The sequence below is a fragment of the Meles meles genome, chromosome 2 (genome assembly GCF_922984935.1).
Source record: "Meles meles chromosome 2, mMelMel3.1 paternal haplotype, whole genome shotgun sequence".
Taxonomy (NCBI): domain Eukaryota; kingdom Metazoa; phylum Chordata; class Mammalia; order Carnivora; family Mustelidae; genus Meles; species Meles meles.
The window spans coordinates 153,276,068-153,300,535 of NC_060067.1; the positions used below are offsets into that span (position 1 = coordinate 153,276,068).

A 24,468-nucleotide genomic window follows, 5' to 3' on the forward strand; every position below is an offset into this window, starting at 1 on the left:
TCTAAGGTGGAAGAATATTCCAGTAGATATAAACTACACTTTGTTTATCCATTCATCTGTCAATAGAGACTTGTGTTGCTTCTTCCTTTTGGCTTCCATAAATAATACTGCTGTGAACATGCATAGACCAAATCTCGTTGAGTCCCTGTTCTCAGTTCTTTGGGGTTTACACCTGAATTGCTGGGTCATAATGTCATCCTAGTTTTAATTTTTCCATAGCATCTGTCATTTGACAACCCCACCAACAAATGCACAAAGGTTACGATTTCTTTTTTTTTTTTTTTAAGATTTTATTTATTTATTTGACAGAGAGAGATCACAAGTAGGCAGAGAAGCAGGCAGAGAGAGGAGGAAGCAGGTTCCCTGCTGAGCAGAGAGCCCGATGCGGGACTCCATCCCAGGACCCTGAGATCATGACCTGAGCCGAAGGCAGCGGCTTAACCCACTGAGCCACCCAGGCGCCCCAAGGTTACGATTTCTCCACAACCTTGCCAACACTTCTTATCTGTTCTTTGACAATAGCCATCCTAATGGGTGTAAAGTGATAGGTTACTTTTTATTTATTTATTTATTTATTTATAGGTTACTTTTAAAAGATTTTATTTATTTATTTGACAGACAGAGATCACAAGTAGGCAGAGAGGCAGGCAGAGAGAGGAGGAAGCAGGCTTCCTGCTAAGCAGAGAGCCAGATGCTGGGCTCGATTCCAGGACCCTGGGATCATGACCTGAGCCGAAGGCAGAGGCTTTAATCCACTGAGCCACCCAGGCGCCCCTTAGGTTACTTTTTAAAACATATGTTTCTTCCTTAGACTTTAAGTTCTTCAAAAACTGACATTATGGGTATCTGTTTGATTCAAATGAAATCAAAGACCTGAGCTGAATACATATTTCCCTAAGGGTGTCTGTATAAATATTCAGAATTGCCCCAAACCTCTCCCCAATAGTAGTAAAAATATGTTTTCATTGATGTCAGTCCTGTCTGAATTTTATTCAAGGGACTGAAACGGGCAGAAAAGGAGCGGCTCCCTGGACTGCGCTAGAGGGGAAGGAGCGCCCTCTTGTGTCCACTCTCTGTCAGTGTCAGTGGATAAAGAAGCTGGCAGAGAAATGAACCTTTTTTTTTTTTCCATTTCAGACCTTCTGATGACATTCCAGTGACAGCAAACTCCAGTTATGCCCCTCCTGCATAAAAGAAAATGTGGAAGTACAGAGTGAGTGAAACTGGGTTCCTCTGAAGAATTCCCAGTCTAGAAGGCGGGTGGGGGTGGGAGTTGGGGAGAGTAAAATATGTCCAGAAATAACAATAGAAGACTAGAAGCAAAATGGATAGATTGTTATGTGAATACAGAAAGGTTAAGATCTCCAGGAGATAAGCCAAGATTCATATCAGAATGTACGCATCGCTGGTTAAGAAGGAGCTGAAGTTGGCACACTGGAGTTTCTCTTAAGGCTCCAGGTACGGGGTGTCCCTGGACTGGGAGGACAGACCCCATGTAGGGGCCATAGGGTTCCGGTTCCGGCTGTTAGGTCTGCAGAGGCCCCGTGAGGTTTAGACAAACTCACCTATCTTTTGGAGGGAGGCCCTGGAAAGTCATCACGGGTTCCTTTCTTCTCTTTTGTGTCCTTCCCCTAGTTGCCTACCTCTTGACTTCCATCTCTGGACACTTCCTTCTTCCCTAAATTGGCTGTTGACTGGGATACTGTCTTCATAGCTCCCCCTGGCCCTGATGCTCACAAAGATAATTACCATAGGTCCTTTGGCTCTAGGGTTTTTGCATGTATAACAAGTGCAGGGACCAGTTACGAAGGATTAAGAAGCTCTCTCGCCATCCTTGTTCCTGGAAGCAACCTTCAGCTGGCTTCTTAGAGTGGAGAGGTTCCTTCTCCTGGTCTTCATCCTTCAATGCTGAATGAGGATGGAATCAAGGCAGGGCAGAAGATGTGCAAAATATCCAATCAGGTAGAAACTTGTGTTCATTAGGGAAATTAGCGTGGCGTAAAAAAAGAACAGTTCTTTATGCTCAAACACATCTGGGTTTAAAGCCCACCTCTGCCTGCTTGTAGCTGTGGCCCCTGGTGCCACCTTGGTGCCTGGTGCCTACTTTGCCCCCAATTCTGCATCTGTGAAATGAGGATAACAACCTGCCCACCTCGAGGGGATTCTTGCAAAAATTGAATACGATAGAGGGCATAAATCGCTTAGAAGTATCGAGTGTAATTAATGCCCGTATTCTTCCTTCTCTTACCCCCAGCCTCCTTCTGTTCCTGTAAGTCTAGTGGTTGTGGCTGAGACTTCCGGGTCAGTGGTACAATAACTCAGAATTTCTAGGTCAACAGGAGATGTATGGGAGGCGGAAGAGCTGCTTTGTTGGTATTCTTGTGTAGGGTGGCATGGGGAAGGCTTTCCAAACCATCCGAATTCCTTGCCAATACTTTTTGCAGCTGCCCAAGCCAGATACTGGGGAGTCATTCTTGAATTCTGGTCTCTCAGCCCCCCTTCTCTATATTTCCAGGTTCTGTTACTTCTCCTTAACCTAGTCCAAGTCCTAGGGTTCTCTCCATCTCCCCGCATTATTTTATTTACTTTTTAAAAAGATTTTATTTATTTATTTGACAGAGATCATAAGTAGGTAGAGAGGCAGAGAGAGAGAGAGAAAGGGAAGCCGGCTCCTTGCTGAGCAGAGAGCCCCACGTGGGGCTCGATCCCAGGACCCTGGGTTCATGACCTGAGCCAAAGGCAGAGGCTTTAACCCACTGAGCCACCCAGGCGCCCCTCCCTGCATTATTTTAAATCACCACAGTCTCATCCCTGGAAGTCCGCCAGGGCTTCTAGATGGGACTGCAGAACTGTTCCTCTTCTTAATTATCCAGCAGATAGAGCTCTCTCTACATCCAAGTCTTAGCCAGCCACTCCCCTGGGTAAGATCACTTACTGATTGCTCAGCTTCTCACAAGATAAAGTCTAAATTCCTCAGCGTGGCTTGGTTCCTATTTGGAATCCTGCCCACGTTTTCAGCTTTCTCTCTCACCGGCCCTGCTGCGCGGCCCTCCCACCCCCACCCCACCCAGGTGTGCTGGCTGCACTGAACTCTCTCCATGGATAAAGCAAAGTGACTGAAGTGTTCTTGATGCGAGACTTTAGTGCTAAGAGCGGACCAGCCCTGGGCAAACCAGGATGGCGGTCACCCTAGTTTTGCCTTGGGTCTCTGCATGGTCTATTGCTTTCTCCTGAATGCTTCCCCTCATCTGTCCTGCCTCGTATTTACTCCTCAGTACCACTCATCCTCTGTTTCTGCTTGGATATCCCCAGTGCAGCTCCGAATGGAGTGCTTTATTCATTCCCTCCCAAAGCTGCCACATGTCACAGCCTGTGCTCCTTGCAGCTCCTGCCCTATTTTAATGGCTTTGTTGTCTCCCCCATGATTATAGACCCATTAAGGGCAGGAAGTTTATTTTTCTCCTACCTATATTCCCAGAGCCTAGCAGAGAGTCTGGCACTAGATTAGAGTTCAATAAATTAAAGTTTTCTTGAATTAAGGAATATCAATATAAATTTATATTTCTCAGTTGTCATCTAATTCATATCACTGTGGGGGATGTTACAGATCGAATGCTAATGTCCCCACGGAAATTCATATGTTGAGCCCCTAGAGGGCCTGTATTTGGAGATGAGGCCACTAAGGAAGGAAGGAAGGAAGATAGGAAGGAAGGAAGGTAAGTTGGTTAAATTAGGCCATAAGGGTGGTGTCCTGATCTGATAGGATCTGTCCAGGGAAACCTCATTCTCTCTCTCTCTCTCTCTCTGCACAGGTACCAAGGAAAGGCCATGTGAACACACAGAGAAAGGGCAACACCAAAAGAGAGCTCTCACCAGATGCCAACCCTGCCAACACCTTGATCTTGGACTTCCAGCCTCCAGAGCTGTGAGAAAATAAATGTCTGCTGTTTAAGCCCCCCAGCCTGTGGTGTTTGTTACAGCAGGCCAAGCAGGCTAAGACAGAGGCTCGGCCTAGTTCATGTAACTACGCTGTGACCAGTGATGGGTAAGGGTCACCTAGGGACCCATCCTGAGGCAGTCTATTCCCAAATGGGCCCAATTATATTTCCCATCCCACGTGTTCTTCCAGAACCTCGCAGCTCTCCCACGTCTGTGCCTGCTCTGCTTAAAACTGGATAAGCGTCTGTGGTCATCAGGGGATAGTGGAGTGACACTGTAAGACTATGCAAGGCGAGGACAAAAGAGGTGATTCAGAGTCCACCTGTCTCTCTTTTGGGATGCTCATCCTTCGACCCCAGTCCCCATGCTACGAGAACCCCCCCCAAAAGAAGAGGAACAGGGGGCCCTGCCCTCAGCCCTGGCTGAGCACCCAATGAAAGGCTCATACGCACTTCCCAGCCATGTCCCTACACCATCTCAGAATTGGATCTCCAGCCCTCTGTCGGGAGGACCCAGAGGATGTTGTGTGGATCAGAGACAACCTCTTCCCCAGGCCCCTCCCAAACTGCACATTTATGAGGGGAATAACAGAGTGTTGTTGTAAGTAGCCAAGTTTTGGGGTGGTTTGTTTTATAGGAATAGATAACCCAAATACAGCTTAAGACAAGAGGGAGCCAACTGTACTAGACAAGCCCTTGTTTCTCTTGATAGGTCCTTGCCCCAAAAGATTCTGGTTTATTTCAGAAGAGACGGGGACGTACTCCAGGCTGGCCCATTCCCACAGAGGCCCACGGTGTGACTGGATCCTGACATCACCCAGGGGGTTCACTGGGACAAAGCAGCGCAGAATCCTGGAGCTGTAGGCCATCCCAGCGGCACAGCTGTCCCTGGCTCTGAGGGCTGAGCATGAGGCCTCTGCCTTCCGGAAGAAGAAATCTTAACTGAGAGCCATCTGCTCTGACCATGGAAAGAACACCAGGTCTCATCCTGGGTGTGGGTTTTTTTTTTCTTCTCTGCCTCAGAGTCATGTGTTAGTATCACCTTGGGTGGTGCAAATTAATCAATTATAAGTTGGTTGTGTTTCGTCCTATACCAATCATTTGGGCATCCAAACCTCTGTATCCTGTGCCATCTTTCCAGGCCACCATTTTGAACCACACAAAAACAAGAATGTGTGTGTGTGATGTATATAATATATATGTAACATATGCATATATATTACATGTTACATATATATTATGTATGCATATTACAGTATGGAACACAAGAACATGAGTCTTCAACATTACGTGATAGACAAACATTTGGTTTTCTATCATTCTGCTTTACTTAGGTAAATAACTATCCTAGAATGGTAACTTCTGGACCTTGAAATGGTTACATGAGTAGGTGGTTTAGTTTAAAAGGTCTGACTAATATTTTTGCAGCCAAGTAACATTGTCTGCTTTCCAATGACTCTTTGAGACCTATTTACATTGCTTAAACATTAATTCTAATTCCTTCTTTGGAAATTTTTACATTGCCCCCATTGTGCTGCTTATTCCTCACAGTCCCACTCATGTAATACCCTTCCCACCCACTCCTGGCCATGCTTCTTCCCAGGCTCCTTTTTTCTTGGACTTCTGGATGGGTTTGACCAAAGCCAAGTGCTGTTAGGAGTGTAGAGGGGTGGGGAGAGAGAGGGCTTGGGTCTTTGCCCTCTTCCTTCCTGGCTAGGCCTCGTTATTCACAGTGACTGTGTTCCTCCACCACAGAGCATACAGCCTGCTGGGCGGCCCCTCCCCTGTGGCTACAGCTCTCACTGGGTTCTGGGAACAACAGGCCCTTTCCTCTCTGCCTCTTCAGGCCACAGGCTGACAAAGGCTTCCACTGTCACCAGTTCCTAGGTGGTTCACCATCTCATCTTGATTCTCTTTTTTTTTTTTTTAAGATTTTATTTATTTATCTGACAGAGATCACAAGCAGGCAGAGAGGCAGGCAGAGAGAGAGGAGGAAGCAGGCTCCCCACTAAGCGGAGAGCCCGATGCAGGGCTTGATCATAGGACCCTGGGATCATGACCTGAGCCGAAGGCAGAGGCTTTAACCCACTGAGCCACCCAGGCGCCCCTCATCTTGATTCTCTTAACACCCCCTTTGGTGTTGTTTGTGGGCTGAATTGTGTCCCACTCCCCCCAACTTCCCACCCAAATTCCTATATTGAAGTCTTAACCCCCAGGACCTCGGAACTGGACTGTCTTTGGAGCTAGTGTCTTCAAAGAGGAAGGTTAAATGAGGTCATATGGACAGGCCCTAATCTGGTCTGATGTGTATCCTTGTAATAAGAGGAGAAGAGGACACAGACCACCCAGAACGAAGACCATATGAAGACAGAGGAGAGGGTGGCCACCCACACGCCAAGGAGAGAGGCCTCAGAAGTAACCAACCCTGCCGACATCTTAACCTTAGAGTTCCCAGCCTCCAGAGCTGTGAGAAAATAAATGTCTATTGTTTGTAATCCACCCACCTACGGTATTTTGGTTATAGCAGCTGGACCAGATGAAGGCAGGGGTACTGGGTGACGGCAGCTCCCACCAATGAGACACCACAGTAAACAGCTCCCTATTAAACAGCTCAACTAGCCTGGGGATTCAGCTGTCTGCACCTTTTTGGGACCCGGCCCCGTACACCCAATATTACCACGGTTGCTATCCTGGTCCCTTTATCAACACCATGGTACCTATCCTCACATTTGTATCTAAGTTTGTAACTACGTCAGCACTTCTGCCATGAATACCTTTTACTGAAATACTGTAGGACTCCCTTTCCCAAGCAGGTACCTAAGCTGAAAGTTTCTAATAGAGGACCCAAGTAACATCTCTCCAATGTGTAGAACACCTCGTCATGTCTACCAAAATCCTTTCATGTTTTTAAATTGACTTCAGCTCTGGAGCCTGGCCGGGTAATGCCTGAAGCCCAGGGTGCCTCTGAAGAGGTTGCATGAGGACCTTTGTGTCCGCTTTGGTGGCCCGGAGCCCTGCCCACGGGTGAGGAGACCAGGTGAGATGAACGGGAACTCGGAGAGCAGCGCTGGGTTCTGCACTTAGGGATATCTAGGGAGGAAAAAGACATCATTCCAGGGACAGCCCCAAAAACAGCAGACAGGAAGCTATATAATTAAACTTATTTTAATGATGCAAGACAGCTTTCTCAAATCATAGGGCTGGATGGGATTTACTGAGACCTCCCAATGTCACCAACCCCTAACCCCCATGCAATCTTCACCTTGAGCTAAGAATCAGGCTGTTAGCCTCCAAAGTGCTCTCACAACTGTAATTTCATGTGAACCTCAAGGAAATTCCACCAGGCAAGTAGGGAAGTATTAGCATCTCTGTTTTACAAATCAAGGAAACTGGAGAGTAGTCCAGACTGTTTACTTGCCAGCCTGAGTTCACAGAGCAGAAAGGTGTCAGAGCCACGCCTGGAGACATGAGGCTCTCAGGCCAGGTGAGCTCTGGGAGAGCTCCCGTGTTTTACACTCACTACTAATCTGTGCATGCACACATTTGCTCTAAAAAGGCAAATGTCACAGGTTGACATTCCAACCAAAACTCACAGTGAGAAAGGATTTCTCCGGGACATCTGGCCATGAGCGGGCAAGGGAAGAGGGAGAGGAGGAGAGAACAAGAGAAAGCAAGAACGAGCTGAGCCTGCTGGGAGCAAGAGCACGGACTCTCATGAGGTCCCTCTTACATTGGCCCCTACTGTGCAGAGAGAAGGAGACAGGGCACATGTACAGACCCTATCACCCGCCCTGAACACAATCCCCACCCACGACTCCACATCCAGCTGGCTTATCCCGGCTGCTCATCCCGGCCATCAGAACACTTGTCACATCTCTCTCGTGCTCTGCTGTGTACGTTCGACACACACAGGGTTTCTGTTAATCTGGGGAAATCCTACCTGAGACTTTCACTGAATCGGAAACTGCTTCAGCCAATGACTGCTGTCTCTTGTCCTCTTGGTCAGGGAACAGGGTCCCTCATTAGTCCACAAAGATGCCCCACAGTCTGGCCTCACATACTCTATTCCTTCTCTAAATCTAACTTGTCCTTCAAGATCTTCTTCTCCAAGAAGCTGGAGTGTCTTGACCATCAGGGATTTCTTTCTTTCTTTCTTCCTTTTTTTATTTTTAAAAGATTTTATTTATTTATTTATTTGAGAGAGAGATTGCAAGCCGGGGAAGAGGCAGAGAGACAGAGGGAAGAGCAGACTCCCCCGGAGCAGGGAGCCCCGTGTGGGACTCGATCCCAGGACTCTGGGATCAGGACCTGAGCTGAAGGCAGACACTTCACTGATTGAGCCACTCAGGTGCCGAACCCCCTGGGATTTCTGCCTCTGCTGGATTCTTGCAGCCATTATTAGCGAGACCTCTGACTTCCCATTCCCATGTTCTTGGACATTCGTATTCACTCCTGGCTGTAATTATTTGTCCCCGGACAAGACCGCATACTCCCTGAGAGCAAAGCTGGCCTCTGACACTTCAGTGAATCTACGGGTGTCTGCCTATACATGCTCGCTGATGATTTTTCTGGGGAAAGGGTAGGCAAAGCTGGGATTAAATGTAGCAAGTTGTTAGAATTGGAGAGGAAAAAGGGCAGGAAATGGGAGCAAATAATCTTCCCTCCTTTGAAGCTTCCAGAAGATCAACTAGGGTAAGCATTTTTGGTGTTGTTCTAAGATCAACATAAGGTAAGAGAACAAATAGAGGTGTTCCTTTGTGCTATTTTAGTAACAATGAAAACAGAATAATACCTGCCGAATGAAGAAAAGGCCTAGCTCTCTGGGATACAAGAACGGGCTAGTCACACCTCACCTGTAACAGTTTTGAATGTAATCCTATTACTCTGCAAAGCTGATTTATCACTGCATTTGAGGAACCCCTTTCTCCTAATCCCCTTGGGTGGTGGTGGGAAGTTCACATGCTGAGGCAGGCTCCTCTCAAGCTCTCCTTTTTTTAGCCAAGGCAGGTTGCAGGGATTGGCCCCCAAGCTCCAGCCCCCCCCCCACTTCTCCCACCCCCCATCCCTCCTCCCACCCCCGTAACTGTCACCACCTACTGAGACTGTTGGGTTTTTCTTCTCTCCAAGATGGGCTCTGGGAACATGGTCTCCTTACAACCACCTTTCTGTCTCTGAAAACAAATGCACAGACCCTCCTCATTTTAAGACTTTAAGGTCTACCATCACAAGAGAAAAAATAAGATTTAAGGGAAAAACATGTGGAAGTTACCTAAAGGATATAAATCTGACAGTCTTGGATCTTGATCTAAAGTATCTGATGATCTGGTTGAAATAACTGGGAATTTCTTTTTTACCAACACTGAATATGAGATAATAGAAAAGCACATATTGGTCTCGGCCCCATGTTCCTGGCACAGAGCTCAAACCCTTGTAATTTCCTGAGTGATAAGAGCACTTAGGACCATCTCTTGTCCTATTGAGGTGACTCTGGACGGGCTCCTAGATGGGGGCCGGTTACCAGAAAGACCAAGTCCTGATTAGAAGCTTAGAATTTTCAGCCCCACTCACTGTCCTCCAGGGGCGGGGGGGGGGAGGAGGGGTTGGAAATGGATTTAATAATTGATCATGCCTCCATGAGGGAGCCTCTGCATACATCCCCATAGGATGGAGCCGCTCTTACGGTGTTGTTATAAATTATCTCTATTTCTGTGCAGGTCCACCTGCTATAGCTTTTCCTCACCCTGTTCCCGTAAAGAGAGATGAAATCAGCTGCAGATCTTTCTCAGCTTACGATGGAGTTATGTCCTGATGAAGACATCATGAGTGGAAAATACTGTAAGTCGAAAAAAGCGTTAAGACACCTACTCCGCTGACTGTTCTGCAACAGCCTGGCCTACCTTAGACACGCTCAGAACACTCGCACTGGCATCGAACACAAAGCCTGTTTTGTTTGTTGTTTGTTTTCAATAAAGATTTTATTTATTTATTTGACAGACAGAAATCACAAGTAGGCAGAGAGGCAGGCAGAGTGGGGGTGGGGAGCAGACTCCCCACTGAGCAGAGAGCCGGATGCGGGGCTCGATCCCAGGACCCTGGGATCATGACCTGAGCTGAAGACACAGGCTTAACCGACTGAACCACCCAGGCGCCCCCACAAAGCCCGTCTTATGATAAAGTGTGGCACAGCTCCTGTAATGTACTGAATACTGCACTGAAAGTGAGACCCAGATGGTTGCTAAGTGTTTCAGTTGCTTATCCTGGTGACTGCGGGTCTGACTGCCGGCCCTGACCTGCACCACAACGGAGTGCCGTACTGCATGTCGCTAGCCTGGGAGATCAAAGTCCAAAACTCAATGTACGGTTGCTAACAAATGTGTACTGCTTTTGCTCCACCACAAAGCTGAAAAAATTGTAAATCAAATTGCTGGAATCCAGGGACCATCTAAAATTTCAATATATTTTTCTCAGGGTGCCTGGGTGGCTCAGTCGGTTAAGCATCTGACTGGATTTCAGCTCTGGTCATGATCTCGGAGTCCTGGGATTGAGTCCTGCCTCCGGCTCTCTGCTCGGTGGGGAGCCTGCTTCCCCCTCTCTCTCTGCCTGCCTCTCTGCTTGTGATCTCTCTCTCTGTCAAATAAAAATAAAAATATTTTTTAAATATTAAAAAAAAATGATAGCCCCTGTAGTGTGTCAAACGTTCTTCTGGAAATATCACCCCACCACCCCCTGCAAACATCTGGCTGCTGCACATTGTGCTAAGTGTCATACTTTGTTATTTCTTAAAAACCTTTTAAATTAATTAATTAATTAATTTTCATTTATAGGCTCCATGTCCAGTGTGGAGCCCAACACAGGGCTTGAACTCATGACCAACATCAAGAGCTGAACAGAGATCAAGAGTCGGATGCTTAGCCAGTTGAGCCATTCGGGTGATATTTATTATTTCATGTAATTGATTTGAGCCTGTGATATGGTAAAGAACAGTGAAGAAGGTGATAATCTGCACTCTGTAGGAGATCTTACCCACCTCCCCCCTTTAAAAATTCACCCTCAACACTTCATGACACTCAATTCAAGAGTAACATGGTAATACTATTATAAATATGGAATACTATGTTTGAAAATCGTAAGATCAGAAGTGTTTGTTTGGGTGCCTGGGTGGCTCAGTTGGTTAACTGTCTGCCTTTTGCTCAGGTCATGATCCCAGAGTTCTGGGATTGAGCCCCATATCGGGCTCCCTGCTCAGTGAGGAGCCTGCTTCCCACTCTCCCTCTGCGGCTCCCCCCCCCGCTTACTCTCTCTCTTTGTCAAATAAATAAAATTAAAAAAAAAAAAAAAAGACACAACTTCAACTCATTCCTATAAATTGCCTCAGCCTAGGATGGGGACTGAGTCATAAGTAAGGGTCATTGTTGGGGATGAAGGCTCAGAGGATAGAAAAGGTGGCTGAGGAGTGCCCACCTAGCGGGGTTTCCTTCTGGGAAGAAAGTCTACAACAGATGACTGCTCGTCCTGGCTTCCACTCAGTGTTTGCTTAACCTCTAGGATGGAGCTGCTGCCTGGATTTTTCCATCTAGGATTCTGTGAGGAGGATCCCTGCTGTCCTCTTGTCTGCTTGGGATTCCAGATTGCTGCGCACACCCATGTGGTCCACACTGCTTTGGTCAACACTGTGGAGGGGTTGTTCCCCTGCTCACTCCCTGCTCACTCTGCTTCCATGAGACACAGAGGGACGCCGTTAGGGAGAAATCATCAACAGAGTTTTAAAGAAGACACAGGCCTGTGTTTGCGGTTGGTTTATCTTTTAAGTAACCTCAGGGTCAAGCTGTGAGCTGTGGAGGAAGGCTAAGCAACCCCAGGCAGAGTTTGGAAATTTCAATCCAAGACTGTGTGATGGCACCCTTCGGCCTCCCAAGTGAAGTAAGGTAGGGATTGCAAAATGCACACAGGCCATAGAGTTCCAATGGTTATTTGTCAGCAGTGATGATGAACTTGAATTGCAAAACAGCCATGTCTTAGAGAACTGGCTTCTACTGTAGTTTGTGGTGAAAAACTATATTGTTAAATGTTATACACACACCCATCTACTTATTTATTTTTGTATTTATTTAGCAAGCCCTAGGCCCAAAGCAGGGCTTGAACTCACAACCCTGAGATCAAGAATCCCATGCTCTATGTACTGAGCCAGCTAGGCAGCCCACATACATATATTTTTAAAACCCCAGTAGTAGCAGTGATTAAATCTCTGTCATAACTAATATGTTGGTAACTAATAATACTCCAGAACTCACAAACCCGGTTCTTCTCTTCTGGTTGATCCCAAAGAGAAGCCAATTTGTGTCAGATATTTTGTATGTGACTCTTAAGAGGAGGTAGGCATTATGTCGCCATCTAAACATTGAGCGAAAGAGAAGCAGGTCGAGTCACACCTGTTGGAAATGCCAGGGTAATTTATTACGCATAGCATCATACAACAAGAGATAACAAGACAGAACAAGAAAACTATGCTCTCTTAGAGGCAAAGGATAAATGCAAAGACTCTAAGTAGTGGTCCTGCCTGAGAGTTCACTCTGCCCCCAGGATTCTCAGCCGGCAGGCCCTTTCTTCTCTTAGGTATCAAAAAGTAACAGCAACCAATATTGTAATTAGCAAGCGATGGAGTACAGGAGGCACAGAATTGGCAGCATGGAGTTCAACACACACTTGCTGTCCAGCCGAGCGTGGGATTATGAAACCTAACAAGGATGAGGAGTGAATGCATGAACTATGGGCAGGCACAAGAGTGTACGGAGACCAAGCAGGAAAAAAAAATATGTGGCTCACATTTCAATATACAGCTATGGATTCAACCATTTTTCATACAGTGGAAAGCATGAGAGAAAGAAAAAACAGAAAAAGATAAAGAAAACTGAGGGGAAACAAAAGTAAAAGCAAGAAAGAGAAGCTTAGGGGTGCCTGGGTGGCTCAGTGAATTAAAGCCTCTGCCTTTGGCTCAGGTCATGATTCCAGGGTCCTGGGATGGAGCCCCGCATCAGTCTCTCTGCTCAGCGGGGAGCCTGCTTCCTCCTCTCTCTGCCTGCCTCTCTGCCTACTTGTGATCTCTGTCTGTCAAATAAATAAAATCTTAAAAAAAAAAAAAAGAGAGAAAGAGAAGCTTATTCCATATGCCGGCGCCTCCTGCCAAGCCCCCCGCCCCAACCCCTACCCTGGCTGCCTGGCTCACCCCTCCCTCTGCAGCTCCTTACCTCCTCTCTCTCCTGTAGCCTCAGATGCTGATCTCGTGGGATTTTGATCTAGCCCAATGTTATTACCCCCCATACTAGCTACGATTTACCGAATGCTTCTTTGAGCCTGGCACTAACCTAAATGCTTTACAGCCCTGTGAGGTAGTGTCATTCCTAACTCCCTTTTATAGATGAGGAGACAGAACCTCCCAGGGGTTAATAAATGGCCCAAATCACAATCCTGCAAGGGAGTTATCATTAGTCCCATTTCACAGATGAAGAAATGGAGGCTCCGAAATGTTTAGTAACTTATCCCAAGTCACACCATTTAGTTAAAAGAGCTCAAGTCTGTCCGATGACAAAGCCCACGTTCTTTCTTACTCTGCATTCCAGATGGAATTCTTGGGAATTTCACTGCCTGAGCTAAATGATGAAAAATCTCTCCTATAGAGATTTCTAGTTCTGCACATCCAAACCAAATAGATGTTATAAAACAAATACCTGGGGAAGTCATCAGACTTTGAAAGAAATCTACTAAAGATTGCCCGCAGGAAACCAAGCGTACATTTGTTTCATAAATAATCTTGTTAGAATCGACTGTATTTTCTAAAGCTCCAAGAAAAAGATAGACAGAAACCAGTTTTGATTGATTGATCATCAGAACTTATGAGTATGATGGATTCTTTCTGGCATTCTATGTAAAGTCATGTTAACCACAGCTGTATCCCTCAGGTATCAGAAGAGATCATGGAGAGGACAGGTAAGGGACTGTGGGGTCCCACAAATCCAGACTATAGCCTGGAATGGACTTTTAAGATATTGTAATCCCAACTCTCATTTCTTTCTTCTTCTTCTTCTTTTTTAAAGAGAGAGACACAGAGAGAGAGAGAGAGAACACAAGCAGGGAGAGTGGGAGAAGGAGAAGCAGGCTTCCCATTGAGCAGGAGCCCAATATGTGGGGCTCGATCCCAGGACCCTGGGACCATGACCTGAGCCGAAGGCAGAGGCTTTAACCTACTGAGCCACCCAGGCCTGATTCTTTTTTTTTTTTTTAATTTATTTATTTGACAGAGATCACAAGTAGATAGAGAGGCAGGCAGAGAGAGAGAGGGAAGCAGGCTCCCCGCTGAGCAGAGAGCCCGATGCGGGACTCGATCCCAGGACCCTGAGATCAGGACCTGAGCCGAAGGCAGCGGCTTAACCCACTGAGTCACCCAGGCGCCCCCAGGCCTGATTCTTAAACCAAGTTCTTCCCATGACAAAAATCAGGTATCACTTTGGGGCACATTCTTTTTTCCTCCTCTTCTGTCTCAGAGAGGGGAAAAAAGAAAAAGGTGAGTAAGCTAGCAGAAGCATTTAAAAAACCAGAGCACTAAGAATCAAGTTATCTTGGAAGGTGTTGAAGAAGGTTAAGTGCAGAGGCCGGAATTCACAGAGCACAGAAAAAGGTAAGGTCTTATCAAAAGCAGTTAGAGTAGGGGCACCTGGGTGGCTCAGTGGGTTAAGCCTCTGCCTTTGGCTCAGGTCATGATCTCAGGGTCCTGGGAGCGAGCACCTCTCTGCTTACTCATGATCTCTGTCTATCAAATAAATAAAATCTTAAAAAAAAAAAAAGCAGTTAGAGTAAATAGGCAATCTGAGACTTTTGCTACTTGTATTTAGGTAAATGCTGTGAAAAGACAAATCAGAACCTAGAAAGTAATGACTTCTCCTCTCCAAGTAACAGCTGAATGTGAGACACAAGGTATTTCAGGTTTTATACTTAACTTGGTAGGAAGAAGAAAAAAGGAAAAATGATAGGAAACAAGATGTTGGCTGGGGTCCTCCGAGTGTACCTCCACGGCCTAGGACGTCCAAAGCCCACCCTTTAGTTTTATGAATGGTCCTGGGGGGTTTTGTTTTTCTGGACTTCAAGACTTTTGAGATCTTGCTTTCATGTGGAAATTGAGAATTTACTGTAGAGATGGAAGGCAGGGTTGACATCCCAGCAACAGCAAATAAATTCAATCGGAGTGGATCCTGGCCCTGCTCCCCTACCTACCTGAGCTTCTCTCCTGGCTGGCTCTCTCTCTACCACCTCTCTGCTGCGCCCCCCACCCCCTTCCCACACAGGAGCAGAAACAACAAACTTCCTCTAATCTCCTGCAGAGCAGGTTTTCACCCCCCTCTGAAGTCCAGGTGTCTGTAGCATCCAAACCCTCAAGGTGGCATCCCTCCTCACAAACTCATCAAGGAGGCTTTCCCCCAAGGAGACAGCTCGCTCCTTCCCCTTCCCAAACAGGCACTGCGGGTCTGGCTGCTAAGATTAAAAAAAGAAAATTTCTGAAGTTTAATTACGATAGCAGTACTCACTATACTGTGGTAGTGTTGCTATTTTTGGTTTTGTTCTATATGGAATTTTATTATCATAACTAATTGTAATGGATATTTCTTAATATTTATCTAATTTTTAATAATCGGTTTTCAAAATCAGAAAGCATTAGTGATCAGATCTAGATTTTCTTTGCATCTTTTATCAGTGATTCCCATCAAAGGGCAAATGAAGCAGCTGTAAAGAGGCAGCTTTAGAATTGAAAACCTTGGGGCACCTGGGGTGACTCAGTGGATTAAAGCGTCTGCCTTTGGCTCAGGTCACGGTCCCAGGGTCCTGGGATCAAGCCCCACATTGGGCTCTCTGTACGGCAGGGAGCCTGCTTCCTCCTCTCTCTGTGCCTACTTGTGATCTCTCTCTGTCAAATAAATAAATTAAAAAAAAAAAAAAAGAATTGAAAGCCTTAAGAGGAAACCAGGTACCCTTTGAGCCTTGAAAACACAAGGCCGTTAAATAATAGAAAACATCACAAGCTCACTGTTTGGCTTCGAAACTATTTCCCTAAGCAGGTTTTTCTTTTCGGAGGCGTCACTCATATTTGAAAGCTGTAAGTCATGGTAGGCAAAAAGTGAATTAGGTGGGTCTCACTGGTCTGATAGCCACAGTGCTGGAGAGATGGCTCAAGGGATATTTTCTTTACTCTTAACTCTCCTACGCTTTTTTCTGTTCCAATCCTTCCGCTTTACAAAGCTCTACCTTCTCCAAGCTTCCAAATATTTTCTCCTTACAAGGGCAAGGAATAGTCAGTGTTCAGGCCTCAGGGACCTTCGGGGCAGCTTTGTCCGTCTGTCCTTCTTATCCTTACCTCTGTCATGTGTTCCCCTGAGTGCTGCCTGCTCACCTGTTACCCTAGTTCCTCCTGAAACCTTCAGGCGTATGCATATCTAAATGATGTGAGAACTTTCCATCCAACGAACACAGGGTTCTCTCCGTTGCAACTGTACCGGGCTGTGTCCACCACCCTCTCTCTCTACAGTGGCAATTCTCAAGAGTTTTACTCCCTTCTCTCCTTCTGTCCCCTAACTGCCTTTCCTCAAAGCCCATTTCTTCTTCTCTCAGGTCCCCACATCCAGTATTTCCGAATTTTCACCACCACATTGTATCACTGAGGAGGTTGCTTATTTCCTCCAAGTTGGGTGGCCCACGGTGAGGGCAAACTGCCACGGCGTGAAGACTGGGCCTGAGCCACTCGTGGCCCAACACGGCCAGGCTTGTCACAGGCATCATTACCGACAGAATGATCCTAGCACACTTCTGGAGGGTTCAATTATACCTTATGCTCCTGATCCAAACCGCTAAGCATAAATAGTGATGATAATTAGTATATTTACATAAACAACCTCAGTAGATCAATCCAAGTGCACACTTCATTTTATTAATGGTTCATTGTTCTCCATCATTGTTTAATTTGCCCCAGTTTCCCTTCCAGCCTTACTGAGCACAACTTTTAAAGTTTAGAAATATAAAGAATTTTTTTTTAACTTAAGCAAGCCCTTCTAAGTGTGTGACAGATGGTTAATGTCAAAAGCCCCTGGGGAAGGCTTCTGTTTAGCCTTTGATTTTGTTTTGTGTTCTCAGCCAGAGAAATGTTTGACTGTGCCGATAATTTGTAAGCATACATCAACCATCAACTTTTATCGTCCTTTAAATTCCCAGCTTTCCCCTGGATTTCTCTGCTACTCCTGGCCTAGTAGGGGCCAGGAAATCAGGCAGAAGCACGCCTAAATGGCCCGTGTGATAAGCCTCATAAAGTTATTCTGCTCAATTAATGGTTTTCACTGACAATTTTACTGCTCTGTTTTAAGCGGCTCCATTCCCTTGGGCATCTGTACATATGTCTATGATAAGCCTCATCCAGTCCAACAGAATTGGCCCCTCAGAATACAGACTGCCCTATTTTTAAAAAAGCTCATTTAAAAAAAAGCTCTTTTTTGAAACATAACACTTGAAAATACATTTAAACAGAAAGTAATAGAGCTTTAAAGCTGAGCTATAAAAGTGATTTATTCATGAGTACATACTTATTCCTCTCCCAACTGACATCCATTTTATATTAATTTTCCTTGAGTGTGTATCCTCAGCTTCTTTCTAGAGCTTCACTACGGAAACGACCTCTTTATTCCACCCTTATTCCCGTCTACTTTGCTCCAAAGACTCCCCTATGGGCTGAGAGGGAGCCCCCTGCAGGTACAGAATCACAATCTGGAAAATCCACCATGAAATAATAATGCTCCCTAGCCACCGACTTTATTAGGTAGTCAGTAAGCTTTTTTTTTTTTTTAATTAGGGAAAGAAAAGTTCCTCACTCATTTTTTCTGCAGTGACTTGAAATGCGCTTTTATAGTCATGCTCCACTGATAAAGCGACCGAAGGTACACCTTTTCTCAGGTAAGTAGAACTTGCACTCTAGAGGTAAGTAAGTTCTTTTTTTTTTTTAAGATTTTATTTATTTATTTGAGAGAGAGAGAGTGAGTGAGAGAGAGACCATGAGCAGGGGGAGGGAGAGAAGAAGCAGACTCCCCACTGAGCAGGGAGCCCGATGCGGGGACGCAGGACTCCATCTCAGGACCCTGGGATCATGACCTAAGCCGAAGGCAGGCACTTAACCCACTGAGACACCCAGGCATCTATAGGTAAGTAATTTATATAAAGAAATTTCTATAGCCCATCCTTCCCACCCACCCCTAAAGACTCATAGCAGAAGAAAGAACCAATGATAAGAATGTTCCCATTATATTGTCTACTATACAGAGCAGATTCATACACTTCAGTTCATCCAGTTTTGTTTTTTTTTTTTTAGATTTTTTAATTTATTTGACAGGGAGAGATCACAAGCAGACAGAGAGGCAGGCAGAGAGAGAGAGAGGGAAGCAGGCTCGCTGCTGAGCAGAGAGCTCGATGCGGGACTCGATCCCAGGACCCTGAGATCATGACCTGAGCCGAAGGCAGCGGCCCAACCCACTGAGCCACCCAGGCGCCCCCAGTTTTTTTTTTTTTTTTTTTAACAGATAAGAGAAATAGAGACTTAGAGTCTCATGGGAAGAAAAGGGAGCACATAAGGAATATAGTCACTGATATTATGATAGTGTTGTGTGGTGACAGATGGTAGCTACACCTGAGGTGAGCTCAGCATAACGTCTAGAGATGAGGAATCACGACGTCATGCACCTGAAACCAATGTAACACTATGTGTCAACTATACTGAAATAAAAAATTTTTTAAAAATAGAGGCTTAGAGGGGCGCCTGTGTGGCTCAGTGGGTTAAAGCCTCTGCCTTCGGCTCGGGTCATGGTCCCAGGGTCCTGGGATTGAGCCCCGCATCAGGCTCTCTGCTCAGCAGGGAGCCTGCTTCCCTTCCTCTCTCTCTGCCTGCCTCTCTGCCTACTTGTGATCTCTCTCTCTGTCAAATAAATGCATAAAATCTTTTTAAAAAGTTAAAAATAGAGACTTAGAGAAATTAAGTAAAGGATGGCTTCAAGGTCACACAGCTTGTCAGTCAGAGACCAGAATTTAAAACCACCACTTGATGATTCTGGTTAAAAAAAAACAACAACAGATTTCATTTCACAAATAGGATTAGCAAGCCAGCAATTTTCATAAACGTTATGGTGTGGAAGCTTTTATAAGCAATACTTACCAGTGACTGTGCTTTTCTTAGCTTAGATCTGTCCTGCAATTTATTTTTCTTATCATGTGATTGTCGGCTGAAATCTGGATTCATTTCATGTCTTTTCCTCCTTCTGTAAATCAGAAATCATTGGAACACTAGAATCATTTTAAATTTGCATAGCTATTTGTTGGACTTCATTGTTTCTGTGATTTAAATGATTATTTTCACTCAACTGGAAATGAGCCAAATGTAGAGCACTAGAGAACTGGTTGAATCAACTCTGGCCCATCCACACAATGGAGCACTATGAGCTATAAAAAGAAAAGCAGGGTATTTCTACATCCAACCATGGGGTGATATATTGTTATATCCAGGATATATTGTTGTATATGACATATATATAACAATAACATATCCAGGATATATTGTTATATGAAAAAAAGGTGAATAAAATGGTATGTGTTGTGTACCACCATTCATTCCAGAAACAGATGTGTTTATTTGCTTAAAATTTTGTTAAATAGAAGGACTATACCATAACATCTTAAAAAATGGTTACCTATAAGTAGCCTTCCCATGTGATCCAATCAAGAACAAAGAACAATATGGAGGGGTAGGAACAGAAGCTAGACTTCTCCAAATATACCTTGTTTTATATATTTGACTTTAGAACATTCTCAATGTTTCTCAAAATCATAAAATAAGACAAAGGAAGGAAATCCCTAAAATCTAAGAACAAAATGAAAGAAATAATCTTGTCTCTGGAGTTGGTAGCATTACTACACATGGAGAAATTACTTCATGAGACTTGAAACACAGTATTTGTCTGAATAGTCTTAGTAGAATATGTCCTAAGGACAAAAACACAGGCAAAGAAATCTTAAACTGTTTTTAGTAATCCTATTGTTTGAATTAATATTAGTATTGGTTTTCTAAAACTATCATATATATTTGGATAAGGTAGGGATCAGCAGACTAGAACCCAGAGACCAACTTGGCCCAATGCTTGTTTTTGTAAATAAAGCTAAATTGAGACATCGTCATGCTTATTGTTTGCATATTGTTTTGGCTATTTTCAGGCTACAATCGCAGAGTTGAGCAGTTGTGATAGAGACATGTCCCGTAAAGCCTAACGTATTTTTGTCTCTAAAAATGTTTGCCTGTGGTAATGGATCTAGGCCATGGTCTTCAATAGTGACTAACATCACAAAAAAGGGAGACAACCAGAAATTATGTGCCTTACGATGGAAGTACGTGATCTTATATATGCAAGCTTCTAGATCTGACCATGCGTACGGCCAAGTACAAGAGACAGAGAACATGTTAGGCTGCATGTTGGGAGTGCGATCAGCAAAATTCAGAATGTGAAAAGCTCTATAGGATACATGACCTGATTTCTGTAACAAACAAATTGCAAGGCGGAAAAAAAAAAAGAGGTAGGCCTATAGATCCAAAAAAGTTTTTTTTTTAAGATTTTATTTATTTATTTGATAGAGAGCACAAGCAGGAGGGAGAGGGAGAAGCAGATTCCCCACTGAGCAGGGAGCCTGGTGTGGGACTCCATCCCAGGACCCTGAGATCAGGACCTGAGCTGAATGCAGATGAGTTACTGACTGAGCCACCCAGATGATCCAGCAGATTTGTTTTACTAATAAAATGAGTTAGCAATTTTGAAATTATTTTCAGAATTTGTAAGTGAATATATACTGTTTGTGTATATGTATATACACTATAATATATGTATATATTATGTTTATTATATATACATATTACCTATACAAATGTATATGATATATACATATATATACAATTCGTATGCAAGTTATATATGTATATATCTATTTTGATTATATATTATATGTACATATATAATTTGTATAAATAAACATGAGAGCCAAGGTTCTCCTTGTCAGAGAAGGGAGGTGAAAATATGAAAAAGGAAAAGACCAGAATGAACTCTATGGGGCTAGACTGAAATCTGAAGTACTAACTATTAAAAGGAGCTGTAATGTTAAATCATTATAGCTACAAAATGCAAACAGATCCTGATGAACAGGGTAAATTTACCAATAATGGTTCCTTTACCTTCCAATGACGTTCTGCTTCTATGTATTGAAAAGCATTTGTATTTCACAGAAAATTCTATTTTCCTTTTTTCATATACCGAAGTGCCAGCAAATTGTTTCCAACAGCAAGTAAATAGAGAAGAGCATAGAGCTTCTCACCCTTGCCAGATTTGCTCACTGGGGTCACAGTTGTCCAGGTAATTGAAGCGAATGATATCGGTTGGATGCTTGTCAGATGATCTCCAGGGTGGGAGCTCTTTCTCCCTTGGATGGGTTTTCTTTCTCAAAGAGGAAGACGACCTGAAAGCTGACACAGGGGACTGCTTTTCCTCTGCAGGACTGCTTGTAACGGACTGAACGTCGGCAACGGCAAAGCAATCTTTTGGAGGTGTCTAGAAGAAGAAAATCAATTATTTCTGTTCTTAAAACAACGTAATAATTATAATAAAAAAATCATCATATCATCCTCATTCTATCTTCATCATCATCTTCGCCACGACTGCAATGATAATGGTGACAATAATTACAGCAGCCACCAACCCAGGAGTCCTTGCAAGTGCCAGGTACTCTCTCAGGAAGTCTTCATGCATTATGTTATTGAACCTTCATTATAACTCTAAAAGGGAATAGTTACTACTCCCATTTTACAGAAGAGGAAACTGAAGATGGGAAAAGCCAATGAACTCACCTACTACTACATTAAATGGTAAGACGGAGGGTCAGAATGTGAATCTAGGACTGTCTTACTTCAAGTCCTAGCTCCCTCTCTATCCTGGACTGCCACCTCGTCTACTGCATCATTGTATAAGTTTTCCACAATTGCAGTTAATTAACTCAATAAAACATACACATTCCAAAAAATAGTACTCCATGCTTAATTATCTGTAGAACGCAGGGACAACTTTGACTTATACACAGGTAGACTGTAGATTTTATCAGTTATCAAAATCTTAACTGCTCTCAAAGAATACTTTGGCTTTAATTTCCCAAATGGGAAGTCTATTTTCGTGTGTGAAATTCATAAGGTTTTTATGTGGTTGTAACCTAAGGGAAGCGATAATGGTATGTAGAAAAGCCATTAAAGGCTTAATTTTTGTTCTTTAAGAGATTAGGGAAGCTTTGCGTGGTAAATTGGTTTGCTTGAATTGTTTGTGACAATTAAGAAATTCCCCAAACCCTTCAAGCAGAATCAGTTTCTTATCCTTGTTTCAACTGTTCTTTGTATATTTCTGTTACAGACTAGCACTTAGTACTCTGTGTTGTAATTATGTATTTGTCTATGTCTTAGGCCACTAAACTCCGCTTCTTGAAAGCAGGGTTAGGATCATTATACTCAGTACCTAGCACATAACTGTATTTAATAAATATTTACTGATTTAATGGATGATCATACTTTAGTAACTAATTAAGACATTTTCTTTATATAATCGACAGCTCGTTATTGGTTTGCTATTCAAGATTTTGTTCATGTCTCATTTAGAATGGACATTCATTCCATTTCTAAGCTTAGATTGAACAAAGACTTTGCTGAAGAAGGTCTAGTTTTGTACAACTGGGAATAAATAGTACATGATAATAAAAAATTTCAGGGGGAAAAATTTAGGCATACATGCTAGTAATTATATATAAATAAACTTTAGTCTGAAAAGTAACAAAACGCTTGACACTTTAACAAAACAGGATACAATGAAAACTGATGACTTTTCTGTATTAAGTAAATAAAATTTTTGTTCACTTCACCTAAAGTCTTCGAGAATTTTTAGAATTGTGAATGATGTCGAACTTTTTTTTTTTTTTAAAGATTTTGGTTTTTTTTTTTATTTATTTGACAGAGAGAAATCACAAGAGAGGCAGGCAGAGAGAGAGGAAGGGAAGCAGGCTCTCCGCTGAGCAGAGAGCCCGATGCGGGACTCGATCCCAGGACCCTGAGATCATGACCTGAGCTGAAGGCAGCGGCTTAACCCACTGAGCCACCCAGGCGCCCTGATGTCGAACTTTTATTAAATGCTTTTTTATGCATATACTGAAATGATCATAGATCTTTTCTTTTTTATTCTGTGAATTACATTGGTTAATTTTTTAATATTATGCCAACCTTACTCTCCACGGATACTTCCCACTTGGTCATCATGTATTATTCTTTCTTTGTATAGAACTTGATTTACTATGCTAATATTTTTAAAAGATTTTAATGTCTGTGTTCATGAGGGATATTAATCTGTGATTTTGTTTTGTTTTCTTATAAAGGGTCTATCTGGTTTTGGTATAAAGGTAATGAGTTGGGAAGTATTCCCTCATCTTCCATATTATGAAAGAGTTTATGTAGAATTGATATTTCTTCCTTATGCATGTGATAGAATTCGCTAATGAAGTTATCTGGGTCTGGAGGTTTGTGGAAAAGTATGAATTCAATTTTTTAAAAAGATTTTATTTATTTATTTCGGAGAGAGAGAGAGAATGAGAGGGGAGAAGGTCAGAGGCAGAAGCAGACTCCCCATGGAGCTGGAAGCCCGATGTGGGACTCGATCCCGGGAGTCCGGGATCATGACCTGAGCCAAACACAGTTGCTTAACCAACTGAGCCACCCAGGCTGCTGTGAATTCGATTTTTAACTGATAAAGATTTATTCACGTTTTCTATTTTCTAGTGAAACTGTTTTCCTAATCTGCATTTTTCGAGAATTGTCCATTTCATCCAGGTATTTGAATTTAGTGACATAGACTTGTTCATAATACTTTCTCATTATTCTTCTTATGTTTACAGGATCTGTAGTGATGCCCCCTCTTTCATTCCTGTCACTAGTAATTTATGTTTTCTCTCCTTTTTCCTTCATCACCCTAACTAGCAACTTAGGAATTTTATTTATGTTTTCAAGAAAGGAGCTTTGGTTTCACTGATTCTCTCTATTATTTGTCTGTTCAAATTTCATTGACTTTAGCTCTTTATTATTTCTTCTTTCTATCTACTTTGGGTTCAACTTCCTCTTCTTTCTGTAGATGAAGTCTTTTTGAAATTATGCTGTTTGGAGTAGATATAGCATAGCCTGATAGACAGTTATAAAGATCACTCTTGTCCAGTCCTCTCATTTTAAGGTTGGGGAAACTAATATTAGCCACAACCATTTGCTCATAAAATGCTTTCAAAAGCTCTGCTGGAGCACATGCCAGGTACAGGTTATTGAGGGAAAGGTTACTAGGGAAGGTGCTTGAATGAAGGTAAATTATGCTTTAATCCAGTGGCTGCCTACGTTCACCATCAC

At 43.5% G+C, this 24,468-nt stretch overlaps 1 protein-coding gene across 6 annotated transcripts in view; it reads right to left on the bottom strand.

Moving 5' to 3' along the window:
• Positions 1–739: 739 nt before the first annotated feature.
• Positions 740–24,468, bottom strand: part of FBXO16 (F-box protein 16) — a 52,769-nt gene continuing 29,040 nt past the window's right edge. For 3 of the 6 annotated variants that reach the window (XM_045998586.1, XM_045998587.1, XM_045998585.1), the window contains 3 exons: positions 21,369–21,601; positions 19,171–19,273; positions 6,005–7,028 (listed from right to left, as the gene is read on the bottom strand). In XM_045998586.1, the coding sequence (XP_045854542.1) occupies positions 6,846–7,028; positions 19,171–19,273; positions 21,369–21,601 (519 nt within the window). In that variant the 3' untranslated portion in view covers positions 6,005–6,845. Of the gene's footprint in view, positions 1,909–6,004; positions 7,029–7,531; positions 7,558–13,029; positions 13,062–19,170; positions 19,274–21,368; positions 21,602–24,468 lie in introns of those variants that run through there. The other 3 variants (XM_045998588.1, XM_045998591.1, XM_045998590.1) reach the window with 3 other exon arrangements.